The 22,909-nt window shown below is 36.5% G+C and overlaps 1 protein-coding gene across 3 annotated transcripts in view; it reads right to left on the bottom strand.

Moving 5' to 3' along the window:
• TAF4B (TATA-box binding protein associated factor 4b) overlaps positions 1-22,909 on the bottom strand; it is a 162,156-nt gene that overhangs the window by 126,290 nt on the left and 12,957 nt on the right. For all 3 annotated transcript variants that reach the window (XR_008291818.1, XM_027068680.2, XM_053206431.1), the window contains 6 exons: positions 21,720-21,865; positions 19,522-19,629; positions 15,529-15,693; positions 15,304-15,426; positions 11,998-12,087; positions 7,624-8,238 (listed from right to left, as the gene is read on the bottom strand). Coding sequence is in view for 2 of the 3 variants with exons in the window: in XM_027068680.2 (XP_026924481.1) it covers positions 7,624-8,238; positions 11,998-12,087; positions 15,304-15,426; positions 15,529-15,693; positions 19,522-19,629; positions 21,720-21,865 (1,247 nt within the window). In the remaining variant the exon portion in view is untranslated. The remainder of the gene's footprint in view (positions 1-7,623; positions 8,239-11,997; positions 12,088-15,303; positions 15,427-15,528; positions 15,694-19,521; positions 19,630-21,719; positions 21,866-22,909) is intronic.

Genomic DNA, 22,909 nt, shown 5'->3' with positions numbered 1-22,909 from the left:
TTTGAATCTTAAAATAAATTAATGTTCTAATAGTTCATAGAAATATAGGTCTAGGGCTACATAACATTACTTTTTTGATTGAATTTACATTTTTTTTTAATTATGATTTTTACATTATGCTCTGGGATATGTGACAAGGAACTATTGCTTTCTCTGTATTTCAACCCTCACCTACTCCCCTATTCATAAATACACAGCAATCAAATGTTTATCTGTAAATAACTCAAGTAGTACATGCACACACAGCTACTGGATTCAATCACTTACTATCTCCTCTAATTTCTATACATTATTCAATATGTGATTACCGGAATGAACTCAGTAAGGTTGAGTTCCAGAAAATAGAAGACCCTAACTAAACAAAAGCTGCAGTATAAAAGTAAGTTAGTTAGTTGCCAACCATTTTTCAGGAACAGCTAATACATGGTTCTTGTACCACAATTCCTTACCTTCTGGGACAATGGCATACACCACTAAACACTTCTATATGCCCACATTCAGCCTCAGAATCTTAACACAGAGCTCCAGTCAAATCCTACAATGAAAGTTGAAACTTATTTGCCATGCCCAATCTAAATTAAAACTCAATCTTGGTAAACCTTTGAACATGCTGTTTCTTTAATTTAATGGGCCATCTAAACTCTTAAAAATGTGCTCAGGGGCACCTGGGTGGCTCAGTCAGTTAAGCGTCAGACTTCAGCTCCCAGTCATGATCTCGTGGTTTGTGAGTTGGAGCCCCGCATCAGGCTCTGGGCTGACAGCATGGGGCCTGCTTCACATTCTCTGTCTCCCTCTCTCTCTGCCCCTCCCCTGCTTGCTCTCTCTCTCTAAAATAAAAAAACATTTTAAAAAATGTGCTCAAATGAATTCTTAATTATGCCACCAGCTTTTATAGGAATCTGTAAATGCTGCTTAAAATTGAGAACCTATAGGGGTGACTGGGTGGCTCAGTCAGTTGAGCATCCGACTTCGGCTCATGTCATGATCTTGCAGGTCGTGAGTTTGAGCCTTGTGCCAGGCTCTGTGCTGAGAGCTCAGAGCCTGGAGTCTGCTTCAGATTCTGTGTTTTCCTTTTTCTCTGCTCCTCACCCACTCATGCTCTATCTCTCTGTCTCTCAATAATGAACATTAAAAAAAAATTTTTAATTTTTGTTAAATTTTAAATGTGCTTATCGTAAGATTTGATTCATATGAAATTCTAGAACAAGCAAAAGTAATCTGTGGGAGAAAATTATCAAAAGAGTTGTTGCTTCTGGGGATGTTGGGGTGGGGACTGAGAAGGAACACAAGGGTACTTCAAGATGATGTTAACATACTATAACTTGGTAGGGGATCTGAGTTACACAGAAGTATACGCTAACTGCCAGAACTTATCCAATGGTACATTTAAAATTTGTGTACGTTACTGTATGTAGATTTTAGCTAAAAAGAAAAAGAACAGGAAATATTGAACTGTAGTTAATAATATGCATGTTTAACTATTTAGGAAGAAGTCTTTGAAACCATCAAATAAGATGATTGAAGGCTGGATAAATACATGATAAATCAAGTATAGTAATTATAAACAGAATCTGGGTGGTTGCTATACAGGTGTTCACTATGAACTTCAACACTGCTATGTTTCAAAATTTCCATAATAAAACATTTTCTTTGATAAAGCAAAAATAAGATGACCTAATACTGTAAACACTGTTTCTAAATAGTTTATTGTCCATCAATTCTAATGTATCCTTGCCAATTAAAAGAAAAAAAACTCAAGTAAATTTAAATGAACTAGCATTAATCAATCTATATACTATTATATAAACTCTGATTAAATGTGGCATGTGGAGAATCTTCTATGCAACCCTAATTACACATGGTAAATAAAGGTACCTTACTTGAATTCAATCTCTTTCTTCACCAAAACTTTCCTCAGTCCCATTTAAGTGGGACTACAACCATCAACTGGAATTCTACCTCTCTTCTCACACTTAACAGAATGCAAAAAAAGAAAGAAAAAAATACAAACTGCTTAAATCTGGATCCTTAGGTCAGTCCAATATGAAACTGAGAGTGAACTACCTGAGCCAATAAAACAATTAATGATCCTTGTTTTGTTTTTTTCCTACTCAATTTTTACTTTAACTTCTCTAATAAATATAGTGGCCACCAGCATACTCAGAAACTAAAATTTATACCCTTGAAAATACTTCTCCATGTCCAATGAAAACTGGTCAGAGTCAGTCAGCAGAGTTACATCTCATATAGTATTTCATATAAAGATATATTTGTTTAAAATTCTTTAATGGGTCCCTTACTTCAAAATAATTAGGTACCAGAGGAAAATACAATGCAACAAGAATAAATCTTTTCTAATATTCTAGATCAATTTGTTTTAAGAAATCAGCTTTACTTCAATGGAATGAAATGGAAAATTACCACATTTAATAATGTACTAGTACTTGTTTTCATCTGAGGTCCACAAAACAGTAATATTTGGAGAATGACTATTGGACATACTTGGCCACTATTTATCAAATGTCTACAATTCTGTTAAGGAAGAAATGCAGATAAAAGAGTCATATATATGTATGTCTTGTGTGTGTGTGTATATATATGTATATATACACACACACAGAGACATATATACATATTTTCTACAGAGAGAGAGAGAAAGCGCATGCACATGCCCATGTGCAAGCAAGGGAGAGGGGACAGAGGGAGAGAGGGAGGGAATGAGGGAGGGAGAGAGAACCTTAAGTAGGTTCCATGACACAGGGCTCAATTCCATAAACCTGCGATCAGGACCTGAACCAAAATCCAGAGTCAGATGCTCAACAGACTGAGCCACCCCAGGTGCTCGGGGAAATATATATTTGAAATAAGAAAAATATCCAAGATAATATAAAAGCTTCCTGCCCTATCTCCAAGTATAAACTGTTTTTAAAGATATTGAACTAACAACATATAATACAATATTACTACTAAGAGTGGCAACATTCAGTTTGCTCTCTAAAATCATCAGCATTTTTCTTTTCCCTAAAAATACAGACCAGGAATTTTGAATTAACTTTCTCATTCGTGAATTTTATTCATACATGTTGTGGACTTTAGAGACATTGTTTAATTTTTATATGGTAAAATTAGTTATTAAAATATATCAAATTTAATTTTTAAAATGACCAAACTGAAATTAAAATTTAGTTCTCTATTAAACTACCTTTTGTTAATTAAGTTTAAATTTAATTTAAATTATACTTTAAATTAAATTTAGCTTTTGCTCAATTATGAGTAAAACAGTTTTTTCACAAATATCCTAAGAAAACTGTTTAAGTGCTGAAACTTCTGAAAGCTTCTACTTATTACGTATCCATCATCAGTAGACTATACTACGTATCATCCACTCTCTTTCACTAACTTTAAAGGTAAAAACGTTAAGCTTAACATTTAGTCAGAGTGTGTAACATCATATAACACCTGCTATGCTAGAATTAATAGATAATAACATTAACATTTATAAAAACTAGATTCTCAGATGAAATCAAAAGAACTACTGATTAGGTCCACATTTCAATAATTCAAGCATTTGAGGACTAAAATATACAAAGCAATGAACTACTGGCACAAAATGAAAAACTTACATCTATGGAAGCTGTGAACAAGTCAATTCTTCTGATGAGAACTTTAAGCAGATCCCCAGAGGTTAACATACAATAATCAATGAGATAGAAAAGATAACATATAGTAATAAATCTAAATTTAAAAAAAAAATGGGGAAGGGCCTCTTTAATCTGGGATAAAAATGTGTAATTTCATAAAGCAATAATTCTATAAAATTTAAACCCTGCAATGGGAGATTAAGAGAATTCTTATAGCTCAAAAGCATGGATATAGAAAACATCTAGAAAGCAGGAAACCTATACAATTTCCAGAAAAATTAGTAGAAATGCTAGAAACAGATAAAGTATAAAGGAATTTTAAAATTCACAATCAATTATTAAAGGGAATAAACAAATTTAAAAACTAACATTGAACAGTAATACTTGCATTCAGCTCATTTTTAATTTTTTTAACGTTTATTTATATATTTTTAAAATTTCTTTTGATGTTTAATTAATTTTTGAGAGAGAGACAGAGTGCAAACAGGGGAGGAGCAGACAGAGAGGGAGACACAAATTCCGAAGCAGGCTCTAGGCTCTGAGATATTAGTACAGAGCTTGACATGGGACTCAAACTCACGAACCATGAGATCATGACCTGAGCCAGTGTCGGACGCTTAACCGACTGAGCCACCCAGGTGCCCCTAATGTTTATTATTTTTGAGAGAAAGAGAAAGAGAAAGAGACAGAGCATGAGCATGAATATGAGAAGAGGAGGGGCAGAGAGAGAGAGACACAGAACCTGAAGAAGGCTCCAGGCTCTGCACAGTGAGCACAGAGCCTCAAGCAGGGCTCAAACTCACAAACTGTGAGATCATGACCCAAGATGAAGTCTGATGCCTAACAAACTGAGCTACCCAGGTGCCCCATTCTTCAGCTCATTTTTAGAGACTACATCCTGAGTTGCCCAGACCACAGATTTGATCCAGTATGGCAATTCTCATATCTTAAATTATTATTTGCCATCTTTCTTATAAGCTGCACTGAATACTTTCTTATGTTTCTAGCATCCTATTTTCCTTCTCACCTAACTGGGATTAAATTGGACAATGGTTTAAAATGGGCTCACCTAATACTAATAAACACTTTAGTAAATATTAATTTTCCACATTAATTTGAAAAAATATCCTAGTTCAGTCCTCTCTGTGGCATTACCATACAGAATGGCTTATCTTGTTTTGTGCCCCAGGTAAAAATGTGTTACAAAACAGATTACAATGCATCTTCAGTGTCTAGTTGCTCTAGTGTTTGTCATTTTTAAATATGAAGGTATGAATACTGACATCAAATGTGTTGAGTAAAATTAAAACAAAGGCCAAACGGGGTGCCTGGCTGGCTCAGTAGGTAGAGCATGCAACCCTCAATCTCAGGGTCCTAAGTTTAAGCCCCACCATTGGGCATGGAGCCTACTTAAAAAAAAAAAAAAATGTAAACAAACAAAGGCTAAAACAAGAAAGCAGAATTCACAAGAAAAATTAAAATACTCCACATTATACAAATGAAAGTAGTAAGTCAAAAAATCCCTAACATTTACCATTGGATTCATTCATTCTTTTTCTCTCTCTTTCTTTCTTAGATTTTGTTTTTAAGTAATCTCTGTATCCAACGTGGGGCTCCAACTCACAACCCTGAGATCCAGAGCTGCATACTCGAAGTACTGGGCTAGCCAGGCACCATCCACTGGATTTTCTGTTACATTTTTTCTTTACTGAAATTGTTCCTAATGTATAACAAGTCAAACCTACAAAACATAAATGCTATCAAGATATTATTACCACATAACTTTTCTGTTTCAGGACACTCTAAAAACCTAGAAGTTCTTGCCATGAGTACCATACTCTAATGGGAAAGACACTAGGTTCTAGTCTGAGATCCAATACTTGTTGAGTGCCAGTGGATGGGTCACTTAATGTTTCCAGAGTCTTAGTTTTCTCACTGCCTTTTCTTTATCACAAAATTATTTTAAAACCCATAGTTAATACATGACATGCTTTTAAAATTCTACATAGCTATAAAGTGTTATTTCAATTCAGGAACTAATAATAGTATAAATGTTCAATAAAGATTAGCACTGATTCAAGAATCACTTATGACCTGTAAAGAGGATTTCAATTCTGTTCAGTGCTACCAAAAACAGGCCTTTCCTTGAGGCAATTACTCTGTTTCAGTGGTTCCCAAAGCTGGCTGCTCAGACTGATGTTTAAGAATCACTGCTTCTAAAAAGGTTTCAAGTCTGAGATTAAATTCAGACAACCCAAGAGAAACCCTGCAAGGCAGGCACATTTCTTTATTTGAAAATCAGACCCTGAGTAGGAAGGGATGAAAAAAAGATTAGCACCCAGGAAATGGCTATTACTTCCTACCTACTCAGGAGTTTGATTGTCCATATTGATCTTCCTTCTTTCATCTTACACCCATTGCTACCTTCTGCCTCAAAGACAATCATCCACAGATACTAACCTCTGCTCCTGATCACACAAACAAGGCTAGTAAGTTTACTTGGATTTTATTATTCCTAGAAGCAGAATAAAAACTAAAACAAAGAGATTCAACACACAGCCTTTAACAAAAAGATTTATAAAAGAAAACAAGGGCAATTACCAAAACTATACTAGAACAGCTAGTGTAACAGGTATTACAGTATAAGGTAAGCAAAAAGAAAAATAATTTTTATTTTATTTATTTTTTTAATGTTTATTTTAGAAAGAGAGAGACATAAAGAGCATGAGTGGGGGAGGGGCAGAGAGAGAGGAGACACACAATCTGAAACAGGATCCAGGCTCTGAGCTGTCAGCACAGAGCCCAATGTGGGGCTCAAACTCACAAGCCTTGAGATCACAACCTGAGCCGAAGTCAGACGCTCAACCGGCTGAGCCACCCAGGCACCCCAAGAAACGTGATTCTTAACTCACCATGTACTATCTCCCACAGGTTATTAACAATACTCTCACCATCTGTCTTGAATCAACTAAAATGTTCTAAACACTGAAAATAAGGAGAAGCCCCATGAAAATGAGCCAGGAAGCCAAAAGGGGAACCTCTCACACCCTACAACTAGTCATCAGCTGCAGACCCCAACACAAAGAGAGGTACCTTGCATTCTGAACAGGAAGAAACCTATCCTTTACTACGACTGCAGGAGGAAGAAAGATTTTCATCTTGCCCAGCAACAGCCCAGCCGATGAGAGAGACTGTCACAACTCCGCCAAGGAGAAGCTACTACACATCGAACTGTGTTTACTCCAAAGGACTTTTGATTATAACAGCCTTTTCCAACTTCCTCCTTTCCTCTATACAAGGCCATTCTCTTCTGTTCTCTAGATATGCCTGTGATTTTGCCACAGCTTGCTTGTCCTGAATCTAATACTCTGCTCTTCCCAAATAAACTGGTAAAATAACTGACAGTTTTATTTCTAAGTGTTAACAACACTAATTGATAAATAGCTAAGGTTTCTTTCATCCAAGAACCTCCTAACCTACCAAGTTTAGGAAAAAACACAGCTTCATACTCATCTATTCCCCTCACCGTTTCCCTCCCCTCTTAGCATATTTTTCTTGAGAACTGTTACCATAACATTACCTCTGTAACAACCTTGTCAAAAAGATTTAGTCTGAATCTTAACTTGAGGAAACAATTAGACATAACAAAGGACATTCTGCAAAACAACTAGCCTGGGCACTTAAACTATTACAAGATAATGAGCAACCATGAAAGGCTGGGGAGCTGTTCTGGATTAAAGGAGCCTAAAGAGAAAAGACAGGTGAATGTAACAGGCAGTTCTCTATCAGAAAAAAAGTAGCTGTAAAGGACACTGTTGGCACAACTAGGAAAATAACTGTACCAATACTAACTTTCCACATACGGTAATAAGTGTGAGGCCAGTCAAGGATACTCAGGGGCTTGTTTTACTAGCCTTGCCAGTTTTCTGAATGTTTGAAATTTTCAAAAGAAGAAACTGAGGAAGAAATGAACTTTACTCACTAGTTGTTTGACTTTAACTGCCTGTGGAATACCAGCCGGCTGAGAAAGGACAGGGCCTGGTGGTGCAAGTTTTATCTGGACTGGAGCAATGACAGGCTTGTCAGATGTGGTCCCAGCAGAGGTCATGACAGGTTTCACAGACGGAAGACAGACAGCTGCTGCCGAAGGTTCTCCGAAAGTCACCGCAGGGAGAGCCAGCGTGACTGCTGCCCCAGAGACAGCTGGCTTCTCAGGTGGGAGGGAGACTGTTGTGACTGTGTTCTGTATAGATGTCACCAGTGGTTTTGGAGTCTGAAGCAAAACCGTTCCAGCTGCTGTTCCTCCTGGTGCAGCAGGTGGACCCAGAGAATGAAGTGTCACAACTCCTGGTTTTGCTCCCCCTGGGCCAGCAAGTGGATTCAGAGCTGGCACTGACACGGTGCTGGCTGTTGTTGTTCCAGAAACAATGATGGGTTTTTCAGGCTGGATGGAGCAAACTGTTGTTGTCACCACGGGAGAAGTGGCTGCTGTTGTGGTACAGGTAGCAATGACAACCTCACTACAGGTCTGCTGAACACACTGTTGAATAAAGCTCTGAGAGTTGGGCATGAGTTGTCGTAAGGCAATCACACTTTTCTAGCAACGGGAGAAAAAAGAACCTGATTAAATAAATCAACTGCTACTAAAACTAAAGGATTTAGTACTTCATAGCTTTGTATTTTTCATAGCTTTACAACATAAAACAAATCAAAAGTATATCAGGTGTTTCAGTTGAGGAAATCTGGTAACACTTCATATTCATATCCTGTCAAAATCCAGGATACAGTCAATTTAAAGCCCCAAAGTGCTTTATTTTTCAACAGGAAATTATCTCCCAATATTAAACTTATTTTGTATACCTCAATATCAATTTAGTAAAATAAAAACACTGTGTATACTTGTTTATATTTACCTATACCCCATAATAGATCACTAATAATCTTAGTATCTATAAGTTTGTTTTATAACAATAGAATCTATCCAAAAAAAGGTTTTGGTAAACAACTTTCAAGCTTTGGATAGACAGTCTTAAATCAAAATAAAAGTAATACAAGAAAAAACAAAAATAAAACTAATACAAACAAGGTCAATTTCCTTAATTGAGCTAGAATATTTTCATTTATTTATTTAACTATTTGTCTGTTTATTCATTTGTGTTATTTATTTGAGATAGAATGCGAGTGCATGCATGCGGGGGGGGGGGGGGGAAGCAGAGGGAGAGGGAGGGAGAGAGTCTTTTGGGGGGATGTGGGGGAGAGAGAATCTTAAGCAGGCTCCACACTCAGCATGGAGCCCAACTCAGGGCTCAATCTCATGATCTGAGCCAAAATCAAAAGTGGGACACTTAACTGACTGAGCCCCTTAGGTTCCCCAAGCTAGAATATTTTGACAGGATTTTACATTGGTGTCCCTTACACCCTTCTAAAAGAGTAAAGGGTGTTCAAACTAAAAAGTAGAACATTCTTTTTGTCCCTGGGGATTTTGTTTTTAAGAAAGAAAAAAAAAATGGAAAAGGAGGCAAGATAGTAGGTTATCTTTTGGTGAATTCAAGGGCTGTTTGGAAGGTTTCCTTGTTTTGACATTTAAATTCAGTCAGACTGCCTTTATTTAAGAAGCAAATGAGAACCATTGTTCTTCCTTTTCTTATAGTTACTTCCTTTACTTTTTTTTTTATTAAAAAGGATTGAAAAGCTCTCTGAAGGTTTTCAAATATGTATATAAATGGTAACAAAAGAAAGTAAGAAACAATCTCTCATAATCTTTTTCCAAACTTTAAAAGCAAGCTGCTTTGGAAACACATGAACAGATGAAGTGATCTGATTAAATTTAAGCTAGAATTCTAACATGAGGGGATCCTGAGAAAAACACAATTGAAAAAAAAATGTTAAAATAATGAGACTCAGGGGCACCTGGGTGGCCCAATCAGTTGAGCGTCCAACTTCAGCTCAGGTCACAATCTCACAGTTCGTGACTTGGAGCCCAGCGTCAGGCTCTGTGCCTGGACAGCTCAGAGCCTGGAGCCTGCTTCAGATTCTGTCTCCCTCTCTCTGCCCCTCCCCCACTCATGCTCTGTCTCGGAAAACTGAATAAACATTAAAAAAAATTTTTTTAATAAATAAATTAATTAATGAGACTCAAAGAGATAATAAAAATATATGTCTAAATTATCTCTTGATCAGCTGGCCAGAGTTAAGTTTAAATGTGGCATCTCTATGCCACATTCAATGTCCAAAAGCTTTCAAAAATGAGAAAAAAATTCTCACCAAAAAAAAAAAAAAAAAAATCACAAAGCTTAATAGATCCTTAAAAAACACATAAAGGGATGCCTGGGTGATTCAATTGGTTAAGCTTCTGGCCCTTGATTTCAGCTCAGGTCCCAATCTCACCGTTTGTGAGATTGAGTCCCATGCTGGGCTCTGTGCTGACAGCATGGAGCCTTCTTGTGGTTCTGTCTCCCTCTCTCTCTCTGCCCTTCCCTCTGCTCATGCACACACATGCACATGCTCACACTCTCTCTCTGTCAAAAATAAATAAACTTGGGGCGCCTGGGTGGCTCAGTCAGTTGGGCGTCCAACTTCCGCTCAGGTCATGACCTCGCGGTCCGTGAGTTCGAGCCCCCCCTCGGGCTGTGTGCTGACAGCTCAGAGCCTGGAGCCTGTTTCAGATTCTGTGTCTCCCTCTCTCTCTCTGACCCTCCCCCGTTTGTCCTCTGTCTCTCTCTGAATCAAAAATAAAAAATAAGTGTTAAAAAAAATTTTTTTTAATAAATAAATAAACTTAAAAAAAATACATACAAAGCACAAATACTTCCTAGTGTAACATTTGGCAACTTAGTGTTAGTATTATCAAACAGTCAGGTAGAATAAATTCTGGACTTGTGAGCTTGATAAAAAAATTAGTCAATTTAAAGTTTTTTTCATCTCCAAAATGGAAATCTACTATAAAATCTAGCACCTAGTATTCTCAAAAGACTGATATGAAAATTAAGCGCAAACAATGCAAATTTAAAAAGCATCTAGCATGGGCGCCTGGGTGGTTCAGTCGGTTAAGCGTCTGACTTCGGCTCAGGTCATGATCTCACGGTCCGTGAGTTTGAGCCCCGCATCGGGCTCTGTGCTGACAGCTCAGAGCCTGGAGGCTGCTTCGGATTCTGTGTCTCCCTCTCTCTCTGACCCTCCCCTGTTCATGCTCTGTCTCTGTCTCAAAAATAAATATTAAAAATCAAAAAATAAAAATAAAATAAGAAATAAAAATAAAAAGTATCTAGCAAAGCATAGGATACATAATAGAAGCCTACTGATTATCTTCCTTCTCCCCCATGGTGTCTCCAGGAAGTATGAAATACAGATAAATTCAAGAGTTGTCAGTGTCATATAGACACCTATAGCTCACAGAACTTTAGGCATTGAAAGGGACCCAAGGAAGAACTGCCTCTAACTTCTCAATCAAGAAGGTCATCCAAAAAGCAGGGCAGTAGTTATTTGATATTATTAGGTATTTTGCTGAACCTGCAACTTGCCTTTCCCCAGACCAAGTCTCCTTTAGCTAAAACATTCTGTTGCTATAGCCACAATTCATATCACATGATTGGCATCCTCCTAATCAATGTGCTCACCCTTCTAGTGACAGTTTCCACTATTTTAATATCCTTATGAAGAGGTGCCCCATTTTCCTTCCAACTCTTCTTGTATGAGGCAACCAAAAGGAGTCTTCCACTGTGGCACCTCTTTCATCTCCCTACACAATTAAGTCAAATTGTCTTCCATTATTTCAAAATTTATGGGATGACTCTGTGGTTCACTATAATCCCAGGTCTTTAATAACTGTATAAATTTCAATTCGATTCCTCTTCAGCTTCTGAATATCCAAAAAAAATAATTTTTATAGTCTCTTGTTATCAAAGTTACTGTTCTACATCAAAATTCTATTTAATTCAACAAATCGTCAAAAGGAGTATGCCTAGTAACAGTTTTTTAAAAATAACAGCTCTCCCACTAAATTTGTCACGATGAGATTTTTTTTATTTCTAAGACAATATGAGTTATTAGGACAAAGCAGAAGGCCCTATTTTAATGGAAAAGTCAAGATATTTGAGGATATAAGCTTTAACAATATAATCATTAAGTTTTGTTCATGAATGAGGTGTTACTTCTGTTTTCTCAAAGTGTTCCAATCCAAAGAATATGGACTATGAATGTTAACAGATGACAACATTTGAGAGCCCTCTCCTACATTGCTAGTATTTTCACATTAAACTGCTCTCATATTGAAATATTCAGGTTTTCAATTATTTTTTAAAAATTATTTTAAATAATCTAATCCAAATAATTTCTTCAAAGTAACAGACAACTTTACCTTAAGAAAAGGAACTAGGTGAGGCTGAGGTGAAGACTTGAGTTCAACATACAGTTGTCTAGTAAATTCTTCTGCTTCAATTTTTGCATCCTGAGGAAGAGAAGAAAGAAGAATACTTTTATGTTTACAAAGATTTTAAAAGAGAAAAGGTATGTAATTCATGATTGATGTAAGGAGGTAAAAGACCTACCTGTATTCTGAAAACTAGAAGATGTTAATGAAAGAAATTGAAGAGGACACAAAAAAATGGAAACATATACCATGCTCATGGGATTGGAAGAATTAATATTGTTAACATGTTTATACTACCCAAAGCAATCTACAGATTGAATACAATTCCTATCAAAATACCAACAGCATTTTTCATAGAACTAGAACAAATAATCCTAAAATCTGTGTAGAACCACAAAAGACCCTGAACAGCCAATTTTAAGAAAGAAAAAAGCTGGAGGTTATCACAATCCCAAATTTCAAACTATCCTACAAAACTATAGTAATCCAAACAGTATGGTATTGACACAAAAACAGACGTACAGATCAATGGAATAGAGTAGACAGCCAAGAAATAAACCTATGTGTATATGGTCAATTAATCTATGACAATGAGGTGAAAATATACAATGGGGAAAAGACAGTCTCTTCAATAGTGTTGGGAAAACTGGACAGCTACATACAAAAGAATGAAACTGGACCATTTTGTTAAACCATATACAAAAATAAATTCAAAATGGATTAAAGACCTAAATGTGAGACCTAGAACCATAAAACTCCAGAAGAAAACACAGGCAGTAAACTCTTGGACATCAGCTTTAGCAATATTTTTCTGTATATGTCTTCTGAGGCAAAGGAAATAAAAGCACAAATAAACTACTGAGACTATATCAAACTAAAAAGCTTTTGCAGAGCAAAGGAAACCATTAACAAAACAAAAAGGCAACTTCCTGAATAGGGAGAAGATAATGTGCAAATGACATACCGGATAAGTGGTTAATATCCAAAATATATAAAGAATTCATACAACTTAATACCAAAAAAATAAAAAAAAAAAACTCATCTGATTAAAAATAGACAAGAGGACCTAAATAGACATTTTTCCAAAGAAGACTTAGGATGGCAAACAGACATATGAATAGATGGTCAATATCACTAATCATCAGGGAAATGCAAATCAAAAACACAATGAGATATTACCTCACACCAATCAAAATGGCTAATATCAAAAAAACAAGAAGTAATAAGTGTTGGCAAGGATGTGGAGAAAAGGAAACCCTTATGCACTATTGGAAGGAATGTAAATTGGTACAGTTGTTATGGAAAACAGTATGAAGATTTCTCAAAAATTTAAAAATTAAAATAACACATGATCCACTTCTGGGTATTTACCCAAAGAAAACAAAAACACTACTCTGAAAAATATATGCACCACTGTGTTTACTGCAGCACTGTTTACAATATCCAAGATATAAAAGCAACCTAAATGTCCATCATTAGACAGATGATTGGATAAAAAAGATGCGGTATATACATACAATGGAATATTACTCAGCCATAAAACAGAATGAGATCTTGCCATTCACAACATGGATGGACCTAGAGGGTATTATGCTAACTGAAGTAAGTCAGGAGAAAGACAAATACTGTAAGATTTCACTTATATGTGAAATCTAAAAAATAATACAAAGAGAAACAAACTCAAATACAGAGAAGAAACTAGGGAGGCGAAAATGGGCAAAATAGCTGAAGGGACTTAGGAAGGGCAAACTTCCAGTTATAAAATAAGCAAGTCAGAGGGATGGAAAGTACAGCACAGGAAATATAACGAATAATACTGCAATAACTTTCTGGTGACAGATGGTAACCACACTTACTGTGGTAAACATTCTGTAATGTATGTAATTGTCAACTCACTATGCTGTATACTTGAAAATAATATGTCAACTACATTTAAATCAAAAATTAAAAATTTAAGTTAATTTTAATTTTTAAAAATGCTTGAAAGTTAAGTTAAAAATTTGTTTGTAGGACTTACAATTTTAAGTATCTAAAATAGTTTTCCCAAGCAGAAAACTAACCGTTTCAAATGTGCTCTATTTCTAACAAATTATAGGTAGCATAAAAAAGAGTAGTAAAGGAGGTATTCTAATATTTATAAAATATACTTGTTTTCCTGTAATATTTGAAACATAAACATCTTCTGCTAGGAAAAAGTGACCATTTTTATACAAAAAATACACAAAATTCTCATTGTATGGTCAGAGAAACCTGTAGATTTTAGTAGTTCAAAAAATTCAAAATTGTATTTGCCTGTTATATCATCAGCATATTTCTTAAGCATATAATATGTAATATTTGCTTATTTCCACTTTCATCTGCTTTAATGTATGTAAGCATTTTATCTGAAAGATATAAAAATGAATGACATATAGTTTGACAGCTAAAAAATACAGCATCTTGGAACTTGTAAGTCAAACATCATCACATTTTGTTTAAATGTTTACTTATTTATTTTGAGAGAGAGAGAAAGAGAGTGCACACAAGTTGGGGAGGGGCAAGAGAGAGAGAGGAGACAAAGAATCCCAAGCAGGCTCCCCACTGTTAGCACAGAGCCCAACGTAGAGCTCGATCTCACGAACTGTGAGATCATGACCTGAACTGAAATCAAGAGTTGGACACCCAACTGACTGAGCCACCCAGGCGCCCTAAAGGTCATCACATTTATTACTCTTCTCATTTTAAGAGAAGGAAAGGCAGACTTAAGAAGATTAACTTACTTCCATAGGTTACAAAGTTTGTTGTTTGAACTTACAGACTGGCTTTCTGACATTTGCAATTCTAGTAACAATTTTTTACTTGGCCAAATAGTCAACCTTCTCTCCAAGGTCTTTTTTTAGGTTAAGGCATACAGAAAATAATATACAATAGATTTACTTGTCTTAGAATTATTATCATTATAAAGCTCTTAAAAAGCAAAAGCAGAAGCACCTGGCGGGTTCAGTTCATTAAACATCTGGCTCTTGACTTTGGCTCAGGTCATGATCTCACAGTTCATGGGTTCGAGTCCCACCTTGAGCTCTGTGGTCTGCTTGAGATTCTCTCTCTCTCTCTCTCTCTCTCTCTCTGTCCCTAACCCCTGCGTGCTTTCTTTCTCCCAAAATAAACTTAAAAAAAAAAACAAAAAAACAAAAAACAAACCATAGCTTGTCAAAAAAATTCATCTAACATAAACCTCACTTAAAGATACATCCCATTTAAAACATGTTCTAAGAATTCTCACAGAATTTTCACGTTTTCATAATACTAACTTACCAAAAGTTGTTCCACCAGTTTCTTCACATTCTGCCCCATTTCTGGGGACTGTGATCCACTACACGCTAGTTTTATTAACATGGCAAGGAAGTTCTTACACTTCTTCACATTTTCTAGCATCGCCTAAGTAAAGAAATATACATAAAACACAAATGTTAGCTAAAAACAGAATTCAAGAAAATCTGTAAAGAGCTGTACTCACATAAGGTGGAAGTGAGAGCTTACCGGAGAAAGATTTGCCTGAGCAGCTGCTGAGTTCTCTGCTTTGAGACTGGGATCATTTGAGAGGGCAGGTGATGCTCCCAAATTTGAAGGCTTCAGGGTAGTTACAGAATTCAAGGGCTTTCCAGGAGTAACTGTGACAACACTGGCTGTTGGCACAGCCACAGACTGAAATTAAGAGTAGTGTATACTTAGATACATTTACTATAATATATATATCACAGCTGGTGCCTCATTTCACACTTATGAGACTACAAATGGATCTTGACATCTTTGCTTTCATGTTATGTTCTACTAGTGTAAGGCAATGGCACACTGCTGTAAGAGCTCTGGACTTTAACAGATCTGGGTTTCATTCTCATCTACCTACCTACTTTTCATTGACATCTACTGAGTGTTGTCCTCAAGCAAGTAATCCCTTGACTCCTGTCTATAAAAAAATAGACACCTACCTACTCTCCTAGGGTTGTTTGTGAAAAATAGTACCAAGCATATGGTCCTCAAAAAACATTAATACTTCTCTAAAAAGAATTCGAAATAGTCTTTATATGAAAATATAGGATTTCCTATTCTATTATTTTCTGCTTAAGTATAGAGAGATCTATTGATCATCTTGTATTCAGATAAGCTACTTTTATTAGACTATTAAACATAATAAATATTACAAACTGTGATATCTTACTTTCACAGTGAAAAGAATTTTGGTTATTCTACCCTCTATTGAAATGAGGTGTGATTCTAGCGCCACCTGCAGGATAAAAAGTTTAATACAAGAAATCACAAGTCAGGCAGTTAAAAACTTAGACAACTATATTGAGATAAAGCAACAATCTTATTTTAAAACAAACACTGAAAGTAACAGAACAGGAGTCAAGTTTAGGGGGATCAGAAGACAAGAGTATTTATAATTCATGCAGAAAACTGAACAATGCACCATCGCTTTAGTTGAAATACTTGTATACTAAGGCATACAACACAAAAAGTTCAGGTTGCAATCTCCTTCAAGAAAATTCCTTTGGTAACAGTCCCAATAAGTGAATTAAAATGTACACCAAAATTTCCCACTTTAGAAAGACTGGAGCATATATTAGACAAGCATATATTAGAAAAGACAAGGGTAAAAAAATGGGAAAGAAATTAAAAACCCTGATTAATGATGAAGACTAGAATGATGAAATGTTAAAAAAAGTTAAATTAAAAATTGCAGCTAAATCTTCAACTTTTATATACCCCTTTGTAAAAAGAGTGCAGATAAAATCTCATTTGCTGAAAATTACACAGATAAAGTGTTTATTATTCTTACTGATATTGTAATTCTCAAGGGTTAAAATTTCAAATTGCCCCATCCAAAGCAATAAAGAATAATGCTTAAGAACATAGAGGCTGGAAGAATGAAATCCTGCCATTCTCAATGATGTGAATGCAGCTAGAGAGGATGGATGCTAAGTGAAATAAGTCAGTCAGAGAAAGACAGATACCATTAGATTTCACTCATGTGGATTTAAGAAACAAAATAAGTGAGCTTATGGGAAGGGAAAAAAAAAGAGGGAAGCAAACCACAAGAGACTCAATGGTAGAGAACAAACCGAGAGTTGTTGGAGGGGAGGTGGGTGGGGGGATGAGCTAAATGGGTAATGGGTATTAAGGAGGGCACTTGTTGTATTGAGCACTGGGTGTTATATGTAAGTGATAAATCACTAAATTCTACTAAAACAGATATTACACTGTGTGTTAACTAACTAGAATTTAAATAAAAATTTGGGGGAAAAAATTGCAGCTACGTTAGTAAAATTTTATTAAATATAAGCAGATCTCAAAGGCAACAATAAAAATGAATCCCCCTCCTATTCCTAGCCTTAGTCTTGCTCTTCAAGGACAACTACCGTGCAGTTCCTCTGAATCTTTTTGGAGACTGTCTAAAAACTTTTCCAGGTCAATATACAATAATGAAATACTCTTCCTTCAGCTGATTCTATATTCAGTTGAGTCTAGATTTATACTCTGCCCTTAATTCCTTATACTACTTGATTTAAGAACATATAATCTAAAACTTTAGCTGGTAATTATGATTATTTTCCAGGACCAATGGGAAGTGTTCATTGGGGAACCTCAGGGTTCCTCTCCCTCATGAAGCAAAATAAGGCTCAATGAAATGTGAGCTCAGAAAAAGCATACTATTTTTTGTGAACAGATGAAGGATTTATGGCATTTCCACTTTCCTTGTCAATGTTTAATGGTCTCTAGTACAAAATCTGTCTTTCATAATTCTTTCTAATATAGTTACTAGCTGTACCTTACCAGATATCTGCACCTTCCATGCCAATTCTAACTCTTAAAAGGCATAGAGAGGTACACAATCCCAGTCTTACTCTATCTACACAATCCCACTGCAGTAATGGATGGACCATCTCAAACTCAACCATAACTTCTGATATTCTAGACCAGCCCATGGTATTTCCATGCTTTGCAAGACTGCTTTGCAATCACTGGCACTGATTATGATTGTCTGGGGGGGGCATGACCTAAAAGCTGGCATCCTAGTAAAGTATTAGAACAGCCTGCAGAAGGCACAGGTGAAGTGCAAACTCAGAGGCAATACTCAATGATGATCGAATTCCATCCCCCAAGACTAACTGTACTAACTGTATCAAGAAATCCTTTATGGTACTATGTCTCCAATAGGACAAATACATGAAAATCAAGGAATCAAGGAGTAAAGGGATGAATGGAACCACTTATGACTCCCAAAGACATGCTGGGGGACCATGTGCTTCCCATTTTTGCCCACAGGGGGCACACTTTCACCAGAGGACACAACAAGAGTTCCCATAAACTAGACACCATGCCTGCCTCCTGGGCACCTCAGGTTCCTTACGTCCAGGGAACATCAGTAAAGAGCTTATCATGACAAGGGTAAGTGACCTGACATCTGGAATAGGTAGGGTTGTTATCTTACAATGCAGACTGAGAGGAGTATGTGTGGTGAATCCAAGGGATCTACTTAAGTGCCTGTTGGTATTTCCTTGCCCAATTGTAATGATAAATGGACAAGTACAGCAACTCTTGCCTCAAAAGAGCATAGTGATTAAGACCTCAGATCCCTCAGGGATGAAAATCTGGTCCCACTACCAGTTAAGCTACCAAGACCAGTAGAGTTATTAGTTGAGAATGAAGGGAATCTAGAATGGATAGGATAGTAAAGGAGGGAGATGATGAGTATCAGCCACAGCAGTGAGGACTGTAGTTCATCCTATAACCTCCTCTTCTTTGTTTCCCCAAGGAAGAAACCCAATGGAATTCCAAAAGATCTGGTCTCTAACAATGTATAAGGAAGTAGATACCAGTGATACAAGGAGTAAACTTTGCAATACCATCACAAGGACATCTGTGTTGTCCCAGCTGTTGGGAATGCTATTACATAGGCTACAGCTGTCAGTTCTTTCAGGGTTTGCCTCAACTACAGATAATTATCTTGCCCAATAGCACAACTCTCCCTGTGGAACTGACATCCAATGACTGATCACAGAGTGGGAATTAAGGCCCAGCTGACCAAAGCTGGCACATAGTAGGACAACTCTGACAAGCCATATTTGCTCCAATGTTCCCCACCTGATTGATGGAGTCTTTACTGGGCCTACATCTAGTTCAAAGTCTTATTCTCCTTCCCTTCCACAAGTATCAATAACTAATAAGTATCCCCTACACCAAAGGGGATGTCCTAGCTCCTGCTTCTAAACACTATCACACATGGCTATTGGGTGCATTTGTATTAATTTAATACATTCAAGTAAAATTAATATTCCAAGAGCACACGCCATGTTTATCCTGTGTTTCTACACCTCCAACCGTTCCCACCCACTTTGGTGTCACCAAATATCACTGAATTGCTCAAGGTTACATGGTTGTTGTGACAACCTACATATCTAGCAGGAAACAACTAAATAAAGATGAGAGAATAAGCAGTGCACACATGGTCACAAGTCAGTCACAACTTACCTGTACTGAGGAAGGCTTTGGAACCGTGGTTACCACAGTAGTTCCTATTTGTGCCAACTTTTTAACAGGTGCCACTGCCACTTTCTTAACTAACTGTGAACCAGAATTCTAAGGGGGTGAGAGGGGGAGGGGAGAGAGATAACAGAATCATCAGCATTAGTAATTTTAAATCAATCAGTACTATGGTGAACATTAAACATTAAACCACTTCAGAGTGCCTGGATGGCTCAGTCAGTTAAATGTCCAACTTTGGCTCAGGTCGTGATCTCACGGTTCAGGAGTTTCAGCCCCACGTCGGGCTCTGTGCTGACAACTCAGAGCCTGCTTTGGATCTTCTGCCCTGTGTCTCTGGCTCTTCCCCACTTGTGCGCACACATGCTCTCTCTCTCTCAAATAAATAAATATTTAAAAAAAATTAAAACACTTCACCACAGCAAACTCCGTTGTTATAACTGGCTTTATATAGCCTTATAGGTTTTAAGCATATTCTCCACTGCGAACCTAACTGGTCAACTGGCCAACTGACACTACTTCATACTCCTTAAGGAGGCAACTGATTTAGCAATATCAGTTTTTTAGCATTAAAATCTTAAACTTTACTCTTTGGCTCATACAGAAAACATAGAGTTGCTTTTTTTGTTTTTTTTTTAAGAGAGAACACAAGTTGGGAAGGGGCAGAAAGAAAGAATCTTTTTTTTTTTTTTAATTTTTAATGTTTATTTATTTTTGAGAGAGACAGACAGAGAGCAAGGGAGGGGCAAAGAGAGAGAAACAGAACCTAAAGCAGGCTCCAGGCTCTGAGCTGTCAGCACAGAGCCTGATACGGGACTCAAACTCACAAACCATGACATCATGACCTGAGCCGAAGTCGGACACTTAACGGCCTTAGCCACCCAGGTGCCCCAAAAGAAAGAATCTTAAGCAGCCTCCACGCCCAGTGGGGAGCCTAGCACTGGGCTCTGGGCTCAATTTCATGACCCTGAGATCAATTTCCTGACCTGCGTCGGAACTGAGAGTTGGATGCTTAACCAACAGAGCAGAGCCACTCAGGCACCCCAAAAACACATGGATTCTTATTTAACATTATTAAAATAGTCTGCTAATCTATCTTCTCAACTCACAGCACTTAGATAAAGCAAACTAGAAAAGAAAGGAGCAGGGGCACCTAGGTGGCTCAGTAGGTTAAGCATTTGACTTCTGCTCAGGTTATGATCTCACAGTTTGTGAATTCAAGGCCCACGTTGGGCTCTGTGCTGACAGACTGGAGCCTGGAGCCTGATTCAGATTTTGTTTCTCCCTCTCTCTGCCCTTTCCCCACTTGTGCTCTGTCTCTTTCTCAAAAAAAAAAAAAGAACGGAAAGGAAAGGAAAGGAAAGGAAAGGAAAGGAAAGGAAAGGAAAGGAAAGGAAAGGAAAGGAAAAGAAAGAAAAGAAAAGAAAAGAAAAGAAAAGAAAAGAGAAGAGGGAAGGAGCAGCTATCATTGAAAGATACAGTAACATAGAAAATCAGAACCTAGAATCAAATATTAGAGGAGAGCACAAAATGGGGGGGTGAGGGTGGCAGACAGACTGCCAGAGGATATTACCACAGAACACTATGCGATCTTTCATTAGGATGAACCTGACTCATCAAGAAAATGCTATACTACATTCAGCACTTTTTATTTTACCAGAGAAAGATGCTATGATACATATATAAATATATATATATATATTTTTTTTTTTTTTACTTCTGCCACACAAGATAAGCTTCAGTTAGTTACCTAAAAAGATTACCATGTATGTAAAATAAACCATTTTCGAACAACGCTAAATTAATGAACTATTTCGGACTTCTTAAGAAGTCATTCCTATAAGATACAGATACAAATGAATAGTATAAAACTGTACTGTTAATGTCTTACCACAAATTAAAATTGAAACATATTTTCTTTCCATTTAAACATGCAAAAAGCCCTTTTAACATTCCCCTGAGAAATAAAAATCTTTGAGTATGAAGACTGAATCTTTATTATTTTAGCAATTATCAAGTGACAAAACCAAACATCTTGATTAACACAAAGAAAGTGGCTCAATTCAAAAAGTTGAGCAGAATCATCTATTATTTTTATTCACAAATACACATATATTTACATGAAGATACCAGCTAGAAAACCAAGAATAAAAAAAAAAAAAAAAAAAAACCCTAAGGTATATTACCGGCACTGTACAGATTTTGACTGTATGAGTATTCGTTGGTATAGCTGGCCTTGAAGTTATGTTAGTAGTGGTCTCTGCTCTTGTCACAGCTTGCTGAGGAGATACCAACATCAACTGGCCACTGTTACTTTTGATTAAAACTGTTCCTAGAATTAAAAGAAAAAAACCATGACCTCTAAGCTAATAAATAAAACATAAGCATCATATATTTTGTGTTCTGACCATTTCTTTCGATATTGTAAAATGTCTGAACAAATGATTAGTACACACTAAATTCTATGTACACTAATTACCATAAATAATATGGAAAAATGTTTTCACTCAAAGCTACTTAAAATATTACAAGTCGAAGCCTATGGCCCATACTCTTGAAGAAGCCAAAACACTTTTTCTTCATGACTTCAAACTGTAAAACTACAGTAAGTAAGATGATATGGTAATGGCACCAGACTACACAAAGTGACCAATGGAATAAATTAGAGAATTCCAAAATAGGCTCAGGCAGATATGTCATATCAAATTTTCCTAAGAGGCACTGCAGATTAGTGAGGAAAAGAGCGGACCACTCAATAAGCAAGGTTGGGTCAATTAGTTATTTACATGGAAAAGATTAAAAGTGTCATACCGCACACAAAACCCCTAGGGCATTAAGAATACAAAGGCAAAAAGTAAAACCTTTGAAACTCTTAGATAATATACAAAATTATCTTTCTGAACTTGGGATAGGGAGACTTTCTTAAATAAATGTGACACATTCTACTATACCAAAAAAAACTTTTGTTTACCAAAAGACACTACCAAGCAAAAAAACAAACTACCAAATGGAAAAAAAAATTTTTAGTTCACTTATGTTTGAAGAATGAATATCAAAAATGAACAAAACACAGATGCCAATGACAGGGAAAGGTAAATTAAGACCACAGTGAGAGATCACTTTATATCTACCTAGATGGGCAAAAATTAAGAAGTCCAAAGACAACATTAAGTGTTAGATGTGCAGCAACAAGAATTCTAACATCCTGATGATGGTAATGTAACATGGTAGAATTGCTTTGTTCAACTTTACATGATTGTGCCAAACTGATTCCCATTTGTACTCTCTAACCCAGTAGTATTTCTAATCTAAAGAAATTCTTGTCCATGTCAGTAGGAGGCACAAACGAGAATATTCACAGCTGATGTTCCATTTC

The sequence above is a fragment of the Acinonyx jubatus genome, chromosome D3 (genome assembly GCF_027475565.1).
Source record: "Acinonyx jubatus isolate Ajub_Pintada_27869175 chromosome D3, VMU_Ajub_asm_v1.0, whole genome shotgun sequence".
Lineage (NCBI taxonomy): Eukaryota > Metazoa > Chordata > Mammalia > Carnivora > Felidae > Acinonyx > Acinonyx jubatus.
The sequence above is the reverse complement of the archived record's forward strand: the minus strand, read 5'-3'. Positions and strand labels throughout refer to the sequence as shown.